Below are 13,494 nucleotides of genomic sequence, written 5' to 3' on the forward strand. Positions count from 1 at the left end.
CATTTTTTCCAGTCGTCAGTTCTCCCATATGTGTTTTTTTTAAGTCTTCATGAAAAGCCATTATTTTTATTATTTTTTGCAAATTTATCTGAACATATTCATGTTTGTATGCAATTTTGCCTAACAGACACATTTTTTTGCAGTGCAATTTCCCCTAATATAATGCATACTTGCACGTTATTTTCATGAATATGTGCAATTTTGTGCACACTTTCCAACAGTATGTGGGTTTTTGTATATGGATAGGCATTGCAAAATTCAAAGAAGTGAAAATTTCAAGGGACAGCTGCGTCTTGGTGCTCATATTGCTTCAGAAAGTGCAGATCAAGTAAACTTGCCTTTAAATGTGAACTGAATCACATTTCTCCCCCCCCCCTCTATGTACATCTTAAAATAAAGTTGGAAACGGTCGTGAAACACTCAAGAGTGTTTTGGGAGTCACGTGAGAGACACACTCCCATGTCTTGAGATTCTAAATGCCGGGTTTTTATTTTTAACTGTGTTTGTTGAAAGTGACATTTTAAAAAATGAAACTTTGAGGAGAAGTTAAGAAAGTAGAAGCAAAACACAGCTCACTCACTTATTAACACTTTCTAATCCAGATGGCCTGGCTTCCTGTCCTACAGTTTGTAGGGGTGGGGATAGAATACACCTGATATAGGTCACATTTTTCTTTATTTTCCTGAGATGCACTGCAAACCCACACAGATTTTCTACCTGCCATCATTCTTGTTGAATCCACCCACTGGGGTATTTTTCTATTTTTTATTTTTTGGCAAAATACTGAAATAAATGGCACAATTCCTATGAATAATAATGTTTCAGGAGGCTTGGCTGGCAATTACCTTAGTCCTCATAATGACTTTGATAGCAGCTTCAAATTCCTCTGAATTATTGTAGTCCACTGTCCACACATGGGGTTTCCCAATAAAATCCTCTGCATAGGGATGCTGGGAGGGAACCTAAAACACAGAAAGGAAACATAATACTTCCTGCAGGGGGCACTGTGACTGCAAGCATTTCAGAAAACAAAGCAAAGGGTGAGGATCAGAAATGGCAATAAGGCATAGCTGCCAAGTTTTCCCTTTTCTCGCGAGGAAGCCTATTCAGCATAAGGGAAAATCCCTTTAAAAAATGGATAACTTGGCAGCTATGCAATAAGGAAATAAAGGAAACTGAGTGGAGCTTATATATAGTACAAACTCCTTTAAGTCATGGAAGATATACTCATTTTCAGACACGTACTAATTCAGGGACAACCATCTTCTCTAATTCCTGTACATAATGTGGCTAACTGCCTCACCCTTCCCTCATGCACCTATATACACATTACAAGGTATGCACTTTTTCTTATTGTAATTTTATCATGGCAATGTGGCATTTGAAGCAGCTCTCCTTCATTCTCACAACAGCTCACCTGTACAGGTCCCCCCCTCTAATACTTTTACAAATGAGGGAACCAAGGCTGGAAGAGAAAAACAGGCATTATGAACTACTACATCCCATCAGTGCAAGGATTTCTTGAGTAACAGGAACCTCCTTCGCTCTCTCTCCCCCCCCCCCCGATGCACATGCCCTACACACTCCCCAAATCTACCCCACAGGGTTGGAGAAAATCTTAGAACAGATTTAGGGGGCATGAGCTGGAGGGGGGGGGAGGTGGAGATAATGTTTTGTTGACCATGGTGAAATCTTCACACTGATGGAATGAGGGACTTAGCACTATGTTGAATTCCACCCAATGTGCTCCTGTCCCAAATCATAGGTCATAATCCCACCCCCTAGAACACACTGGTTCTCTGAAAGGCTGGTACATTTATAGTGGGGTACCAGAGCTGAAAATAATGCCAATATATTTCACATCTGGCAAGCAATGTGTCACTTCGGTTTCAGATAGTACATGGGTAAAAGGTAAAGGTAAAGGGACCCCTGACCATTAGGTCCAGTCGCAGATGACTGGGGTTGCGGCGCTCATCTCGCGTTATTGGCCAAGGGAGCCGGCGTACAGCTTCCAGGTCATGTGGCCAGCATGACAAAGCCACTTCTGGCGAACCAGATAAGCACACAGAAATGCCGTTTACCTTCTACTTGCACTTTGACATGCTTTCGAACTGCTAGGTTGGCAGGAAGTACCACAATTCAAAGTGTTGGTGTTGACCTTCAAAGCCCTAAACAGCCTCGGTCCTGTATACCTGAAGGAGCTTCTCCACCCCCATCATTCAGCCCGGACACTGAGATCCAGCACCGAGGGCCTTCTGGCGGTTCCCTCATTGCGAGAAGTGAGGTTACAGGGAACCAGAAAGAGGGCCTTCTCGGTAGTGGCACCTGCCCTGTGGAACGCCCTTCCAACAGATGTCAAGAAAATAAGCACCTATCCTATTTTTAAAAGACATCTGAAGGCAGCCCTGTTTAGGGAACTTTTTAATATTTAATGCTGTATTGTTTTAATATTCAATTGGGAGCCGCCCAGAGTGGCTGGGGAGACTCAGCCAGATGGGCAGGGTACAAATAATAAATTATTATTATTATTATTATTATTATTATTATTATTATTATTATTATTACCACCACTACTACTACAAGGGTAGACATGTCTAAAAAGCATGGGACACAAATTCCCATGGCCCTCTAGCAGCTATGGTGGCTCATTTGCCAGAAGTAAAGTATGTATGGAAGTGTATAAATTCTGACCAAACTAAGCCTTCTGATGTATATTTTGCTCTAGGGGGTTTAGTTTATTCAGAATTGAGTATACACTTCCAGAGTTAATGCTAAATACTATACTATTCTGGTAAATAAGCCATCATTGTTGCTAGAGGGCTGTGAAAATTTGTGTCCCAGGCTTTTTAGACATGTCTACCCTTGTACTATCTGAAACCCAAGGGGCACATTTTTCCAGCTCTCCTACCCCACCATTAGAGCGGTGATGAAGCTGCAAGTATATCAGGGATGGTGAACTTGTGGCTCTCTGGACATTGCTGCTGGACTACAACTCCCATCATCCCTGACCTGTCTAGCAACATCTAGAGGGCCACAGGCTGCTCATCCCTGCTTTAGAAATACCCAGATCAATTAGGCTCAGGTCTAAGATCTTCGCTGCATAATTTCAGAGCAAGCTTACCTCTCTGGATGTAGGCTTCCCTCTGAAGAATTCATGATTGAGTGAACTGTGGGGTGGGTTGAAACGAGCCTGCAGGAAAACACACCCATTGGCTATTGCTTCCAAGGGGGCGGGGCCTTCATAGGGGAAACCAAACCCAATGAAGAGCTGCAAAGAGAAAATTCAGATATTTCAGGCATATTTGGCAACCATACTATTTTAAAGCTATTTCAGTTCTTTGCCATGGGAGTTAATGGTCCATCAACCCTTTGCTTGGCATTTTAACCTGTTGGCTGAAAGTCCTGCAATTAGTCCAGTACCAACACCCTGTATCATTTAAGAGGACAACAGTTGAATGGACACGTGGCCCAGATAGTCTCTACTCATTTGCATGTTTCAGTAGTCACTAATTAACAATTTGCATAAAATTTTAACGAACATGGCAGATAGCAAACTATAGTCTTTGAACATGTTGCAGTTTCATTCTTCCACTTAACAATATTCTTTATTCAGAAATATTGTTGCCTTCGTATGAAAATATTTGAATTAGCCCAGGAAACTGGGGGTTGGAGCTAAAAAACCTTTTTTAAAAATTATTCTTAATTTAGACAGTCATAGGAGTTGAAATTGGTGAATTTGGGATTGGGCTTGTCTCTTATCCTTTAGCGTGTTCCTGTCATTTTGTAAAATACATTAAAGTGCCTGATGCCAATTGGGACTGGTAGGGTGGAAGGCAGGAGGACTAGCAGTAGGTGGCACCAGAGCCAATGACAGGCAGAGCCAACTCATTCTAGCCTTGTTCCCATCCTCCTCCCTGCTGAGTGCTACAAAGAATCAACTCTGAGAATAAGGAGGAGGAGACTGGCAGGCAGTGCCACCCGCTGGACTGGCTGTTGTAAATTAGAAGGTAGGCAGCTGAGGGGCTGGTTGAGGGTAGACAGGCAATGCCCCAGTTGCTCCACTGGTAAAATAAATACAATAAATCTCTGCATCCACACAGAGTTTCTGCACAAGCTCTTCTGGAGAGCCATTGTGGTGTAGAGGTTAAGAGCGGCAGACTCGTAATCTGGGGAACCGGGTTTGCTTCCCTGCTCCTCCACATGCAGCTGCTGGGTGACCTTGGGCTAGTCACACTTCTCTGAAGTCTCTCAGCCCCACCCACCTCACAGGGTGTCTGTTGTGGGGGAGGAGGGGAAAGGAGATTGTTAGCCACTTTGAGACTCCTTCGGGTAGTGATAAAGCGGGATATCAAATCCAAACTCCTCCTCCTCCTCCTCCTCCTCCTCCTCCTCCTCCTCCTCCTCCTCCTCCTCCTCCTCTGCTTCTTCTTCTTCTGCTCTTCTTCTTCTTCTTCTTCTTCTTCTTCTTCTTCTTCTTCTTCTTCTTCTTCTTCTTCTTCTTCTTCTTCTTCTTCTTCTTCTTCTTCTTCTTCTTCCCTACCCTCTTTCTTTCCATGTGGTGCTTCCCCTTGGGAAGAGGAGGCACATGGCTATTTTGAGCAACATGCTTCCATGAGCAAAACCACCAATAAGTGTTTTGTTTTGTTTTGTTTTGTTTTGTTTTGTTTTGTTTTGTTTTGCTTTGCTTTGCTTTGCTTTGCTTTGCTTTGCTTTGCTTTGCTTTGTGTTTTGTTGGCAGGTGGATGTGTTGGGAGATTCATTCCCCGTCTGCAGTCGTAGGATTGTTGTGTATCATATGACTGTATGTGTGTTCATTCCACAGAGTGGATGTGACTTAGACAGGATGTTCGTCTACTGTTCTGTTCCTGAAGTGGGACTGTTGTTTCCTTTGTTCTCTCTTCACTGCCTGCTATGCTAGAGAGAGGCAGCCATGCTGAACAGCTCTGAATGTCTGAGCTGGGCAAACAGAGACAGACTCTGCATTTTGCCACAGTAAAGCAGTTTAGCCTTATTCAATGGCTTGTGTGTTGTTCTTCACGTTGGGGAACAATCACAGATTTGATTGCACCACCGGACTCTACCGGGCATATGTGCACTGGCTTTGGTCCGGGAGACAAATGCTAACAGGATGTTCACCTTACTGGGAGAAATGAACCCCAGAGTATGTGCGCAAATCTGCCTTTGCAATTGTTTATCATGAGCTGCAAAAGAACTGTTGGTTATTTTATCTATTTGATAGTTTGCTTGACTGAGTAATTTATATCCACCACCATCAATACCAAGCGACATCCCAGAGCAGCTTAAGTTAAGAAGAATAAGTTTCAATGATACAATAAAATAAAAAAACCCAGCACAACAATTTTAAAGCAGGTTCAAATGATTAAGAGGCCTGGGGAAATAAAATTGAAATGTCATTTCACGGCACCAAAACCCAGCAAAGTGGGGACCTGGGCAAGGCTCCCTGGGGAGGACATGACAGACAGGTGAGTGCCACCACCTCAGAGGGTTGGGGCAGCGGCGGAGCAAGCCAATCGGGCACCTGGGGTGGCATGCATGCCCTGCAGCCAGGGGTAGGGCCAGCTGCCAGTGGGGCAGGACGAGTTGGGGCAGGATGCTCCGCGGGGCCTCCAAGGAGTCTGCCTGCCTCCTCCCACTCAGCCGCCCTACAGCTGGGGGGGAGGTGGCGGGCAGACCGTTTGGGGCAGTGTGGAGCCTGCGGGCGCCCAAGTCACCATGTCACTCCCAGGAGAGACGCGTGGCTCAGGCTCACTGCAGGACCCACAATGAGTGCCACCCGACATTTTGCCACCCCCCTCAGTGGTGATACCCAGGGCAGACTGCCCCAATGCACCCCCTTCCTCTGCCCCTGGGTTGGGGCACACAGAAGAGAGTTTTAGTCAAGGTCTTTGGAGTGAGTGGTGAACTTTGACTGGATTGTGCTCAATTTAGATCATTGAGTGAGGAGGGAAATGGGTGGAGGTTTGACAAAGGTGGGATTCAAGCTCCATTCACTCTCCATTCCTACGCTGAAACCATTCTGAAGTCGCTAAAGACATGAGCAAGTCACAGAAAATAATGTGTAGACACCTGAGACTTTTAAATGTTCATGGACAGAAAGTGGAGGACGAACCTAATAAATTCTTTGTTGCAATTATATGCTTCAGTGAATTCTTTAGAAGCACTAGCAAGATAGCTAAAGGGTTGCAGGAACTCCTGACTCTATAATTATGAAGAAGATCCATCTGTAAGATCTTCAGCTATCTCTTCCCATAATGAGATTAAACTTTTCCCAAACCATTTCCGCTCTGCGCTACTTTGCCCTTCTAATTCTATTATGCCATTTTCATACAAGCAGTGGCTTCATCAGCCTTGCATTACCAGCTGTGGAGGTGAACCATTAGCAGGCTTACGGAGTGATCAGATCAGGAGAGGGGAGAAATTATTCAGCAACACACTGTGGAATGAACTGGCAAAAAGAGAAAGAAAAAAGTTCCCCCACCAACTCAAGGCAAAGCGCTCTAGTTTGAACATGTCCTATGGCCCACTGAGATAAGAGAGCAAGGACCCTGGAGAAGCTATGTGACTAAGGCTGCAATCCTACTCCCTAGTAACTGGGAGTAAGGCCAATTGAATTCAATAGGCTTTACATCTGAGTAGACTTGGCTAGTTTTGTATTGTAAACCTGTACTCTTACCAGTGCTAAGTAACCTACAGTTTAGGGCCTCTGGTTATGAGAGGCCTCTAAATCCATCTTTAACTAAATTTCAATTTTTATGTAATTGGTTAAAAAATAAAGGGAATAAGTAAATCCAAACAGACACTATCATTCTCTTATGACAGAAATATCCCATAAGATCTGGATTGAGAAATGCTTTCACAGCAGAATTTCATTTCTGTGATTTGGCCACTTGCAACAATATTATCATTTTTTGCAGGGTGCCTGCTACCTTATGCCAAGAGGCACAGGATGTAAAGTGCCAGAAACCACTCCTTACTGCTGCTTATTCTGATTTCCCCCTTTTAAAATTTTGTCTCATGGTATATGAGAGAGTTTTTCCATAATCACATATACAAAGCAAAACATTAAACATCAACTTCCCTTCCCCCCCTTCCATGGTTCCTAGATAGATAGATAGATAGATAGATAGATAGATAGACAGACAGACAGACAGACAGACAGACAGACAGATAGATATAGAAAGAAAGAAACAGCCAACCACCATTACCAGCCCTGGAGCACTGCCTAAGGGTTTTGTCCCCTGTGGATTCCCACATTTTATTGCTGCAATTTTTCCATTGCATTCTCCAAGACCTTCATCCCACAACAGGAGAATTTCTTATTGCCAAAGTTTCATTTGGCCGCAACCCTTTCTTTCTTTCTGCCTGTGGCAAATACCTTGGCTTTTCTCAGGAGTTGTTGGAACTCATGCTGTGGCAAGAGACCATGATTCTTCACAAAAGCTGGGACTTCAGGGGGGCGTTGTGTTTCATAATAAACAGTGCCGTGGATCTCCATGTACTTGTTCAGGATGGCTAGAAACTTCTCTTTGCCCTGAGAAAAGAAAGGAAAGAAATCCATCTGTGATTACCAGACACAAAGTTCAGAATTCGTGAGGACATATCAAATTCAGTGCAGCTGCATAGATTTTGTCACGGCTCATCCAGATGGTAACCTTTCCCCAATTAAGCAAGCAAGTAAAAATGTACCCCGGCAGAGACAATGGGAGATCAGCTAGTATAATGATTAGGGTATCTAATATGTTCCTGATTTAAATTCACACTTCAAGCACGAGCATATTGGGTGGGCCTTAGGCAAGCTGCTCCATCTCTCATTCTCAGCCACCACCTCTATAATATGGAGATAATACTGGCCTACCTAACCAGGTTATTGTAAGTCAGGGGTGCCAACTTGAACAAAATATGGGGAGCAGGTAAGCCCTGCTCCACATAATTGATCACAAGGCTCGGCACACGCACATCATTTGAATGGCAATGCCCATCAAATTGGGGGAGGGAAGGCCCCTCAAATATTTTATTGGGGGGGTGTCGGCCCCTAGGAGTTGGCTCCTATGTTGTAAGTAGCAATCTAAAATGAAGTGTGTTGAGCAGTTAGAAAAAATGTGATGCCAGTACATTATGTTACCATGCCCTTAGAGCAGGCATCCCCAAACTTTGGCCCTCCAGATGTTTTGGACTACAATTCCCATCTTCCCCGACCACTGGTCCTGTTAGCTAGGGATCATGGGAGTTGTAGGCCAAAACATCTGGAGGGCCGCAGTTTGGGGATGCCTGCCTTAGAGCATTCAAAAGGTATCCTGTTCTTAAAGAGAGCTCCTGCTCTTTGGAAGAAGATGACATCTGATCAAATTTTGTGGGTGGTATGCTCTTTTGAGAAGCAGACACCAGTTGCCCGATCAGAGGTGGGGAAACTTCTTTTTCCTGGGAAAAGAATATGTTGCCCAAGAGCTGAACTGATGGTTTGTAGAGAGCTCCTTCTCTCCCTCCAGGCTCCCCTACATGCATGAAACTGGGCCAAGGTTCCCCACATATGTGTTAGGTGTTATCTTGCAGCTTTCCGGCATTTTTCCTTTGGGGAATGAGCCCTGCATTAGGTTGATTAACTCTGAAGCTCATTTGATGTTGCCTTTTAAGAATCGCACGTAGCTGGTAAGGACTTCATTATCACTCTATCAAATGAGTAGGCTAGCAGATCAATACATGTCACACAATGTTTCCAAGCATGGATCTCTTTTCCCTGCCAGCATAAATTCTGCACAAGAGAAGTAACTTCCCCTGCAAATTCAGCTGTGGTCAGCATTGTCCTTTGCGGAACAGACTTCTTTCTGTTCTCCCTTCTTCCCCCAATTTCTTCACACTTTTCAGCATCAGAAGACACAAACCAGCCAAATTAAACTTGGGGGTGAGAGCAGAGGTACAAACAGCAATCGAGACCTGGGCTTCATTGAAGCCCAGCCTAAAGAGGAAGCTCTTCCCAGCCACAAAAATTAATGTATGGGCTATGGTTTAGTAGACAAAGAAGGCTGGGAACTTTAATGGCCAAGCCTTGCTCTAACTTACCCTCCCTGTGCTGTCTGCAGCAGACACCTGCCTCAAGCACTTAGAGAAGTGATGCAACTTTTGCTGCCACTGGGGGATGCTAATACACTTAAAGATCTGTTTCAATTCTTCCACCACATTTGGTATTGTGGCTGAAGCATAAAACCATGAAGAAGTGTGCAGCACTTTCCGCACATGCAAAACGTCACACACCAACTGCTGGGTTGATCAGCCAGATGTTTGATGGGAACAAGACTGAGTTGGCTCACGTGGGTAGGGAACGTTTTTCATAAAGCCCAGTATCCAAATCTGAATTCTGCTGATGCTTCTGTTTTAGATTCCATTATGGGAATGCCAGGCTTTAAAATGGACCTTGGCAAGAGGCCCCATCATGTAAGCACAGAGATGCTTTGCCATGTCATAGAGATCTGGGCTGTGCCAAGTCTTGCCCTGTATGGTGGGAGGCCTCTGGCATGTCACATAATGATGTGGGCTCATGTACAATACACCAGAGACTGGAAGGAATGCACAGCCATGTCTAACCGGTCCAAGGATGTTTTCAGAAACTGATGGAAATAATAATAATAATAATAATAATAATAATAATAATAATAATAATAAATTGTGTACAAGCTCAGAAGCAAAGCAAAAATTGTGCAAATCAACAAAAGGAGCAAATTCATTTTGAGTGTGCCAATTGGAAGCATCCAGTGCACTCCATGAGGGCTTGGAATCGACTTCTTTCTGTAAAGTCTCTCATACAAGAGTCTGTGGGATGTATGAGACAAGGTTATGTAATGGAACTGTGGCCAAAGGAAGTAAGTCTGCAAGTGACCTTTGAGCTGTCAGCAAGAGGTTCATATTGCAAATGATCACTGAGCCCAGTATATATAAAGCTATGCTTTTTAAAGGCAGGTAGATAAGCACATTGAAGCGATCATTTGCAATACAAAATAGGGTTTAGAGGAATGAAATGGAGTATATTCAGATCAGGTGTGATTTTCTGAGAATGGATGTGAATATTACAGACAGCATTTGTTAAAATAATGGGAGATATGCATAGTATGTGTGGATAGATGGATAGATAGATAGATATGATGTCTGCCTGCTTTTGCAATGGAAAGCATATTGTGCAATGGGACTTCACATTTCTCTACTCCCCCCGCTGCCTTCCCAAATGCCTGACATCAGCTGCCTGGAGCTGATTTGGGGGGTATGCAGGGTAGGAGAGAAAAGAGGAGCCCTGTTCCACCAGTAGATGCTACATTGGAGAACATCCACTTGATATTGCTTTTGTGTTTATAGTACATTCTTTCTTTCAAATCAGTGGCACGCTAAAGTGAATAAGGAAGTTGTATACATCTATGGTGCACCACAGGTTCCGGCAAATATGGTTTGGGTGAATACTGTTATGATCATCTTTTGACAAAACCTCTGGTTTCTGCATAGAGTTCTTGCTTAGCAGAAGCGATAATTTAAAACCCTCCACTGCACTCCTGATGGCACATATTGCAGTTTGCTGGATAGAAATCTGTGTGATGAACAATCACATGTTGATGCACAAGAGATTTCCATAACCTGAGATGCACAATGTTTGCATCAAGTAAAGCTGTGCAAGAGGGGGGGGAAGGGGGGAGTGTTCTCTAGGCAGGATTTGCTTCTATACTCAGGGGGTAATTGACCTGCTTTCCCCCTGGAAAACAGAAGCGTGCAGAGGAAACAACATGCAGAGAAAACAAAACAGCAAAGGGGAAAAGCCAAGCCATTCACCACCTGGGTTTGATTAAAAAATGAGAGGTGTTGTGTTTCAAGTGTTCTACTTAGAAGGCACACACTGGAACTTGGGGGGCTGGGCTCCATATGTGTGGTGGTGGTGGGGAACAGAGATGGGTGAATTTGTCAGTTTTAATTTTTATCAGTTTCTCATTTTCCAACCTTAAATTCAGTTTCCCCCACTTTTATATCAGATTTTTTTAAAGCGCTTTGGAAAATTTACCAGTAATTTAACTTCTCCTGATATGCACATTTTTATATGCAGTTTTCCCCAATATATGCATTTCCCCCCAAGGCGATGTACCCCAATATACTGCATGTCCCATGTTATTTTCATGATTATATTCATTGACAGGCACACTTTGCACTAGTGTATGTATTTTTGTACAAGTACACATTGCAACGTAGCCTTCGAATAAAATTCCATTTTGTCAGCGCAAATGGGTATTCAAATCTAAATACACATAAAAAGCACATAGCTCAAAATGATTTTCTGCTTACCTGCAGCTGGAAATCCCATGGTGGGCACACAGAGAGAAGCAAGAAGGGATGAGAGTTAGTTCCTCTGTATCAATGGCAACAAACTAAAAAGATTTCAGAAATGCTCTGAAACAACCAGAAGAACTTCAGGAAAGCTCTGTTGGGTTGTACCAAGGTCTCATTTAGCCAAGCATCATGTCTGAACAGAGCCCAATCCAGTGCTTCCAAATAGCCTGTGAGCAGGCCATAAAGGCAATTAAGCCTCTGTGTGGTTGTTTTCAACTACCCCAAACTATCTTGCCACTGGTATTCATTTAACTGTCACAGACAGTAGCTCATGCTTGTCCTCTCCTCCTCCATGAATTCATCCAACCCCCCAGAACTTCAGGGTGGCATCATGATTACTGGGGAAGATTTGGCAACAGGGGAGTTGAAGAACCATATATGGTAAGCATTTTAAAGTTCTTAAAAGCACTTTTTAAATAGCATGACATGAGCACAATGGTTCCTTCCCCACTCTTTCTTGGGCTCATCATTACCATTTGCTGCTGCAAGGAATAATACTCAAAGACCATAAAGACTGGTTTGCCTTTCAGTATTTATTTGTATATGCTATCTGCTTGACGTTTGGTTTTGGCTTCTGTGTCAGCGTTTGTATATGGTTCTCTTATTGTTTTCTTTTTGTACTAATAATACTTGATTGAAACTTGATTGAATCTTGTGCCCTTGCGTGCTGCTTGTATTGTATTGGCAAGGAATAATACAGCAGAGTTGAATAAAGAGGACAGGCTAAGTTAAATCTTTCAAATGCTTACTTTTATATAGAGAGGTCCATGGATAGAGTACATAGAGTGACAACATTCACTTAGTCCTCTCACTGTGGGACTTGACATTTAAACAATGTGTGTGTGTGTGTGTGTGAAAGAGAAGCCCCCCCACCCTTTGCATTTGCAACCAGGCAAGATTGGGATATATCTATCAAAGCCCTAAACTGGTCCTGAAAGTTAAAGAATTATTTGGATGAAACCTATAACTCTTCATATGGTCCTCTGCTGTGTCTGGGATGAGGAATCTGTGGCATCCACTGTTATTGGACTACAACTCCCACCAGCACCACCATCATGTTGTTGTTGTTGTTGCTGCTGCTGCAGCTGCTAAAATGTATGAAACAGTTGAAAACAAACTACAGTCATTATAACAGAGTCATTTCTGACCATTGGCCACACTGGCTAGCTAGAGCTGATGGGAGATGGAGAAAAAAATACCATTGGGAGAGGCACAGGTTCCTCATCCATTTGTAGATGCACTCCATGCCTAATTACTAAAAAAAAGTCCCACAGAGTTCAGCTGCATGTATTCTCAAATACAGTACGTTTGCATAAGATTGCAGCCACAGTGCATTTAGCACACTTTGGACCATGGCTGATTAAATGCCTTTGACACCGTTAAAAAGTTCCACTATTTTATTCGCTACCCACCTTCCAAATGCTGGCTTCTTTCCCATATACCACTGCCATGTTGTTAGCCTTGTTGGATTTAATAAATTGCTTCTCTGTTTCATTGAGCTCCTCAGACACAAAACCCATGAAGGAATTGTCAGGAGTATGAGCTGCAAAGAAATAAACATCCATGCATTTGACTTGCATTAGGTTTCTCCAGGGATTTCCCCTCTGTTCTCAGTAACACAAACACCCCATTCCCAATGGGATGCCTCACAGGGTGTGGAAAGAAGCCTCACAGGCTTTTTGCTAGGGATGCATTGAATTTTGCTCTCATACTCGACTTTCTACCACCACATGGTTTTATAATATAAAAAGTGCCACATGTCGCCCCACATAGGCTACCACTATTGCAGCACACATTTTTTGATAATTCACAGGCGATCTGCTTCATTAGTTTACAAGTCAGTTACATTAATTTTTAGAAATGAGTCCATTGAGATATTTTACACCCTCCATTACATAACATCTTTGATTTAATAATGGAATAACTCAGAAATACTTTATATTTTTCTTCTCATTAAACAACACCGACATCTAGTAGAGTGGGCTACATGAGGCAGAGATGGCAATTAACAAAAAATGTAATGCATCAACCCTGTAAAATGATTTTTGTTTTAAAATAAAAATTGAAACTCTTTAAAACATTGACTGAGAATTTTCACTTTGGCACAACCTTTTTTTT

The 13,494-nt window shown here is 43.1% G+C and overlaps 1 protein-coding gene across 2 annotated transcripts in view; it reads right to left on the reverse strand.

Moving 5' to 3' along the window:
* MGAT5B (alpha-1,6-mannosylglycoprotein 6-beta-N-acetylglucosaminyltransferase B) overlaps nucleotides 1-13,494 on the reverse strand; it is a 170,181-nt gene that overhangs the window by 20,568 nt on the left and 136,119 nt on the right. Inside the window, exons 11-15 of one of the 2 annotated variants that reach the window (XM_035107959.2) lie at nucleotides 12,789-12,919; nucleotides 11,332-11,337; nucleotides 7,397-7,552; nucleotides 3,122-3,268; nucleotides 846-962 (exon numbers count right to left, since the gene is read on the reverse strand). In XM_035107959.2, coding sequence (XP_034963850.2) covers nucleotides 846-962; nucleotides 3,122-3,268; nucleotides 7,397-7,552; nucleotides 11,332-11,337; nucleotides 12,789-12,919 — 557 coding nt within the window. The remainder of the gene's footprint in view (nucleotides 1-845; nucleotides 963-3,121; nucleotides 3,269-7,396; nucleotides 7,553-11,331; nucleotides 11,338-12,788; nucleotides 12,920-13,494) is intronic. The other variant, XM_035107960.2, reaches the window with a different exon arrangement.

Source organism: Zootoca vivipara, chromosome 2 (assembly GCF_963506605.1).
Source record: "Zootoca vivipara chromosome 2, rZooViv1.1, whole genome shotgun sequence".
NCBI lineage: Eukaryota > Metazoa > Chordata > Lepidosauria > Squamata > Lacertidae > Zootoca > Zootoca vivipara.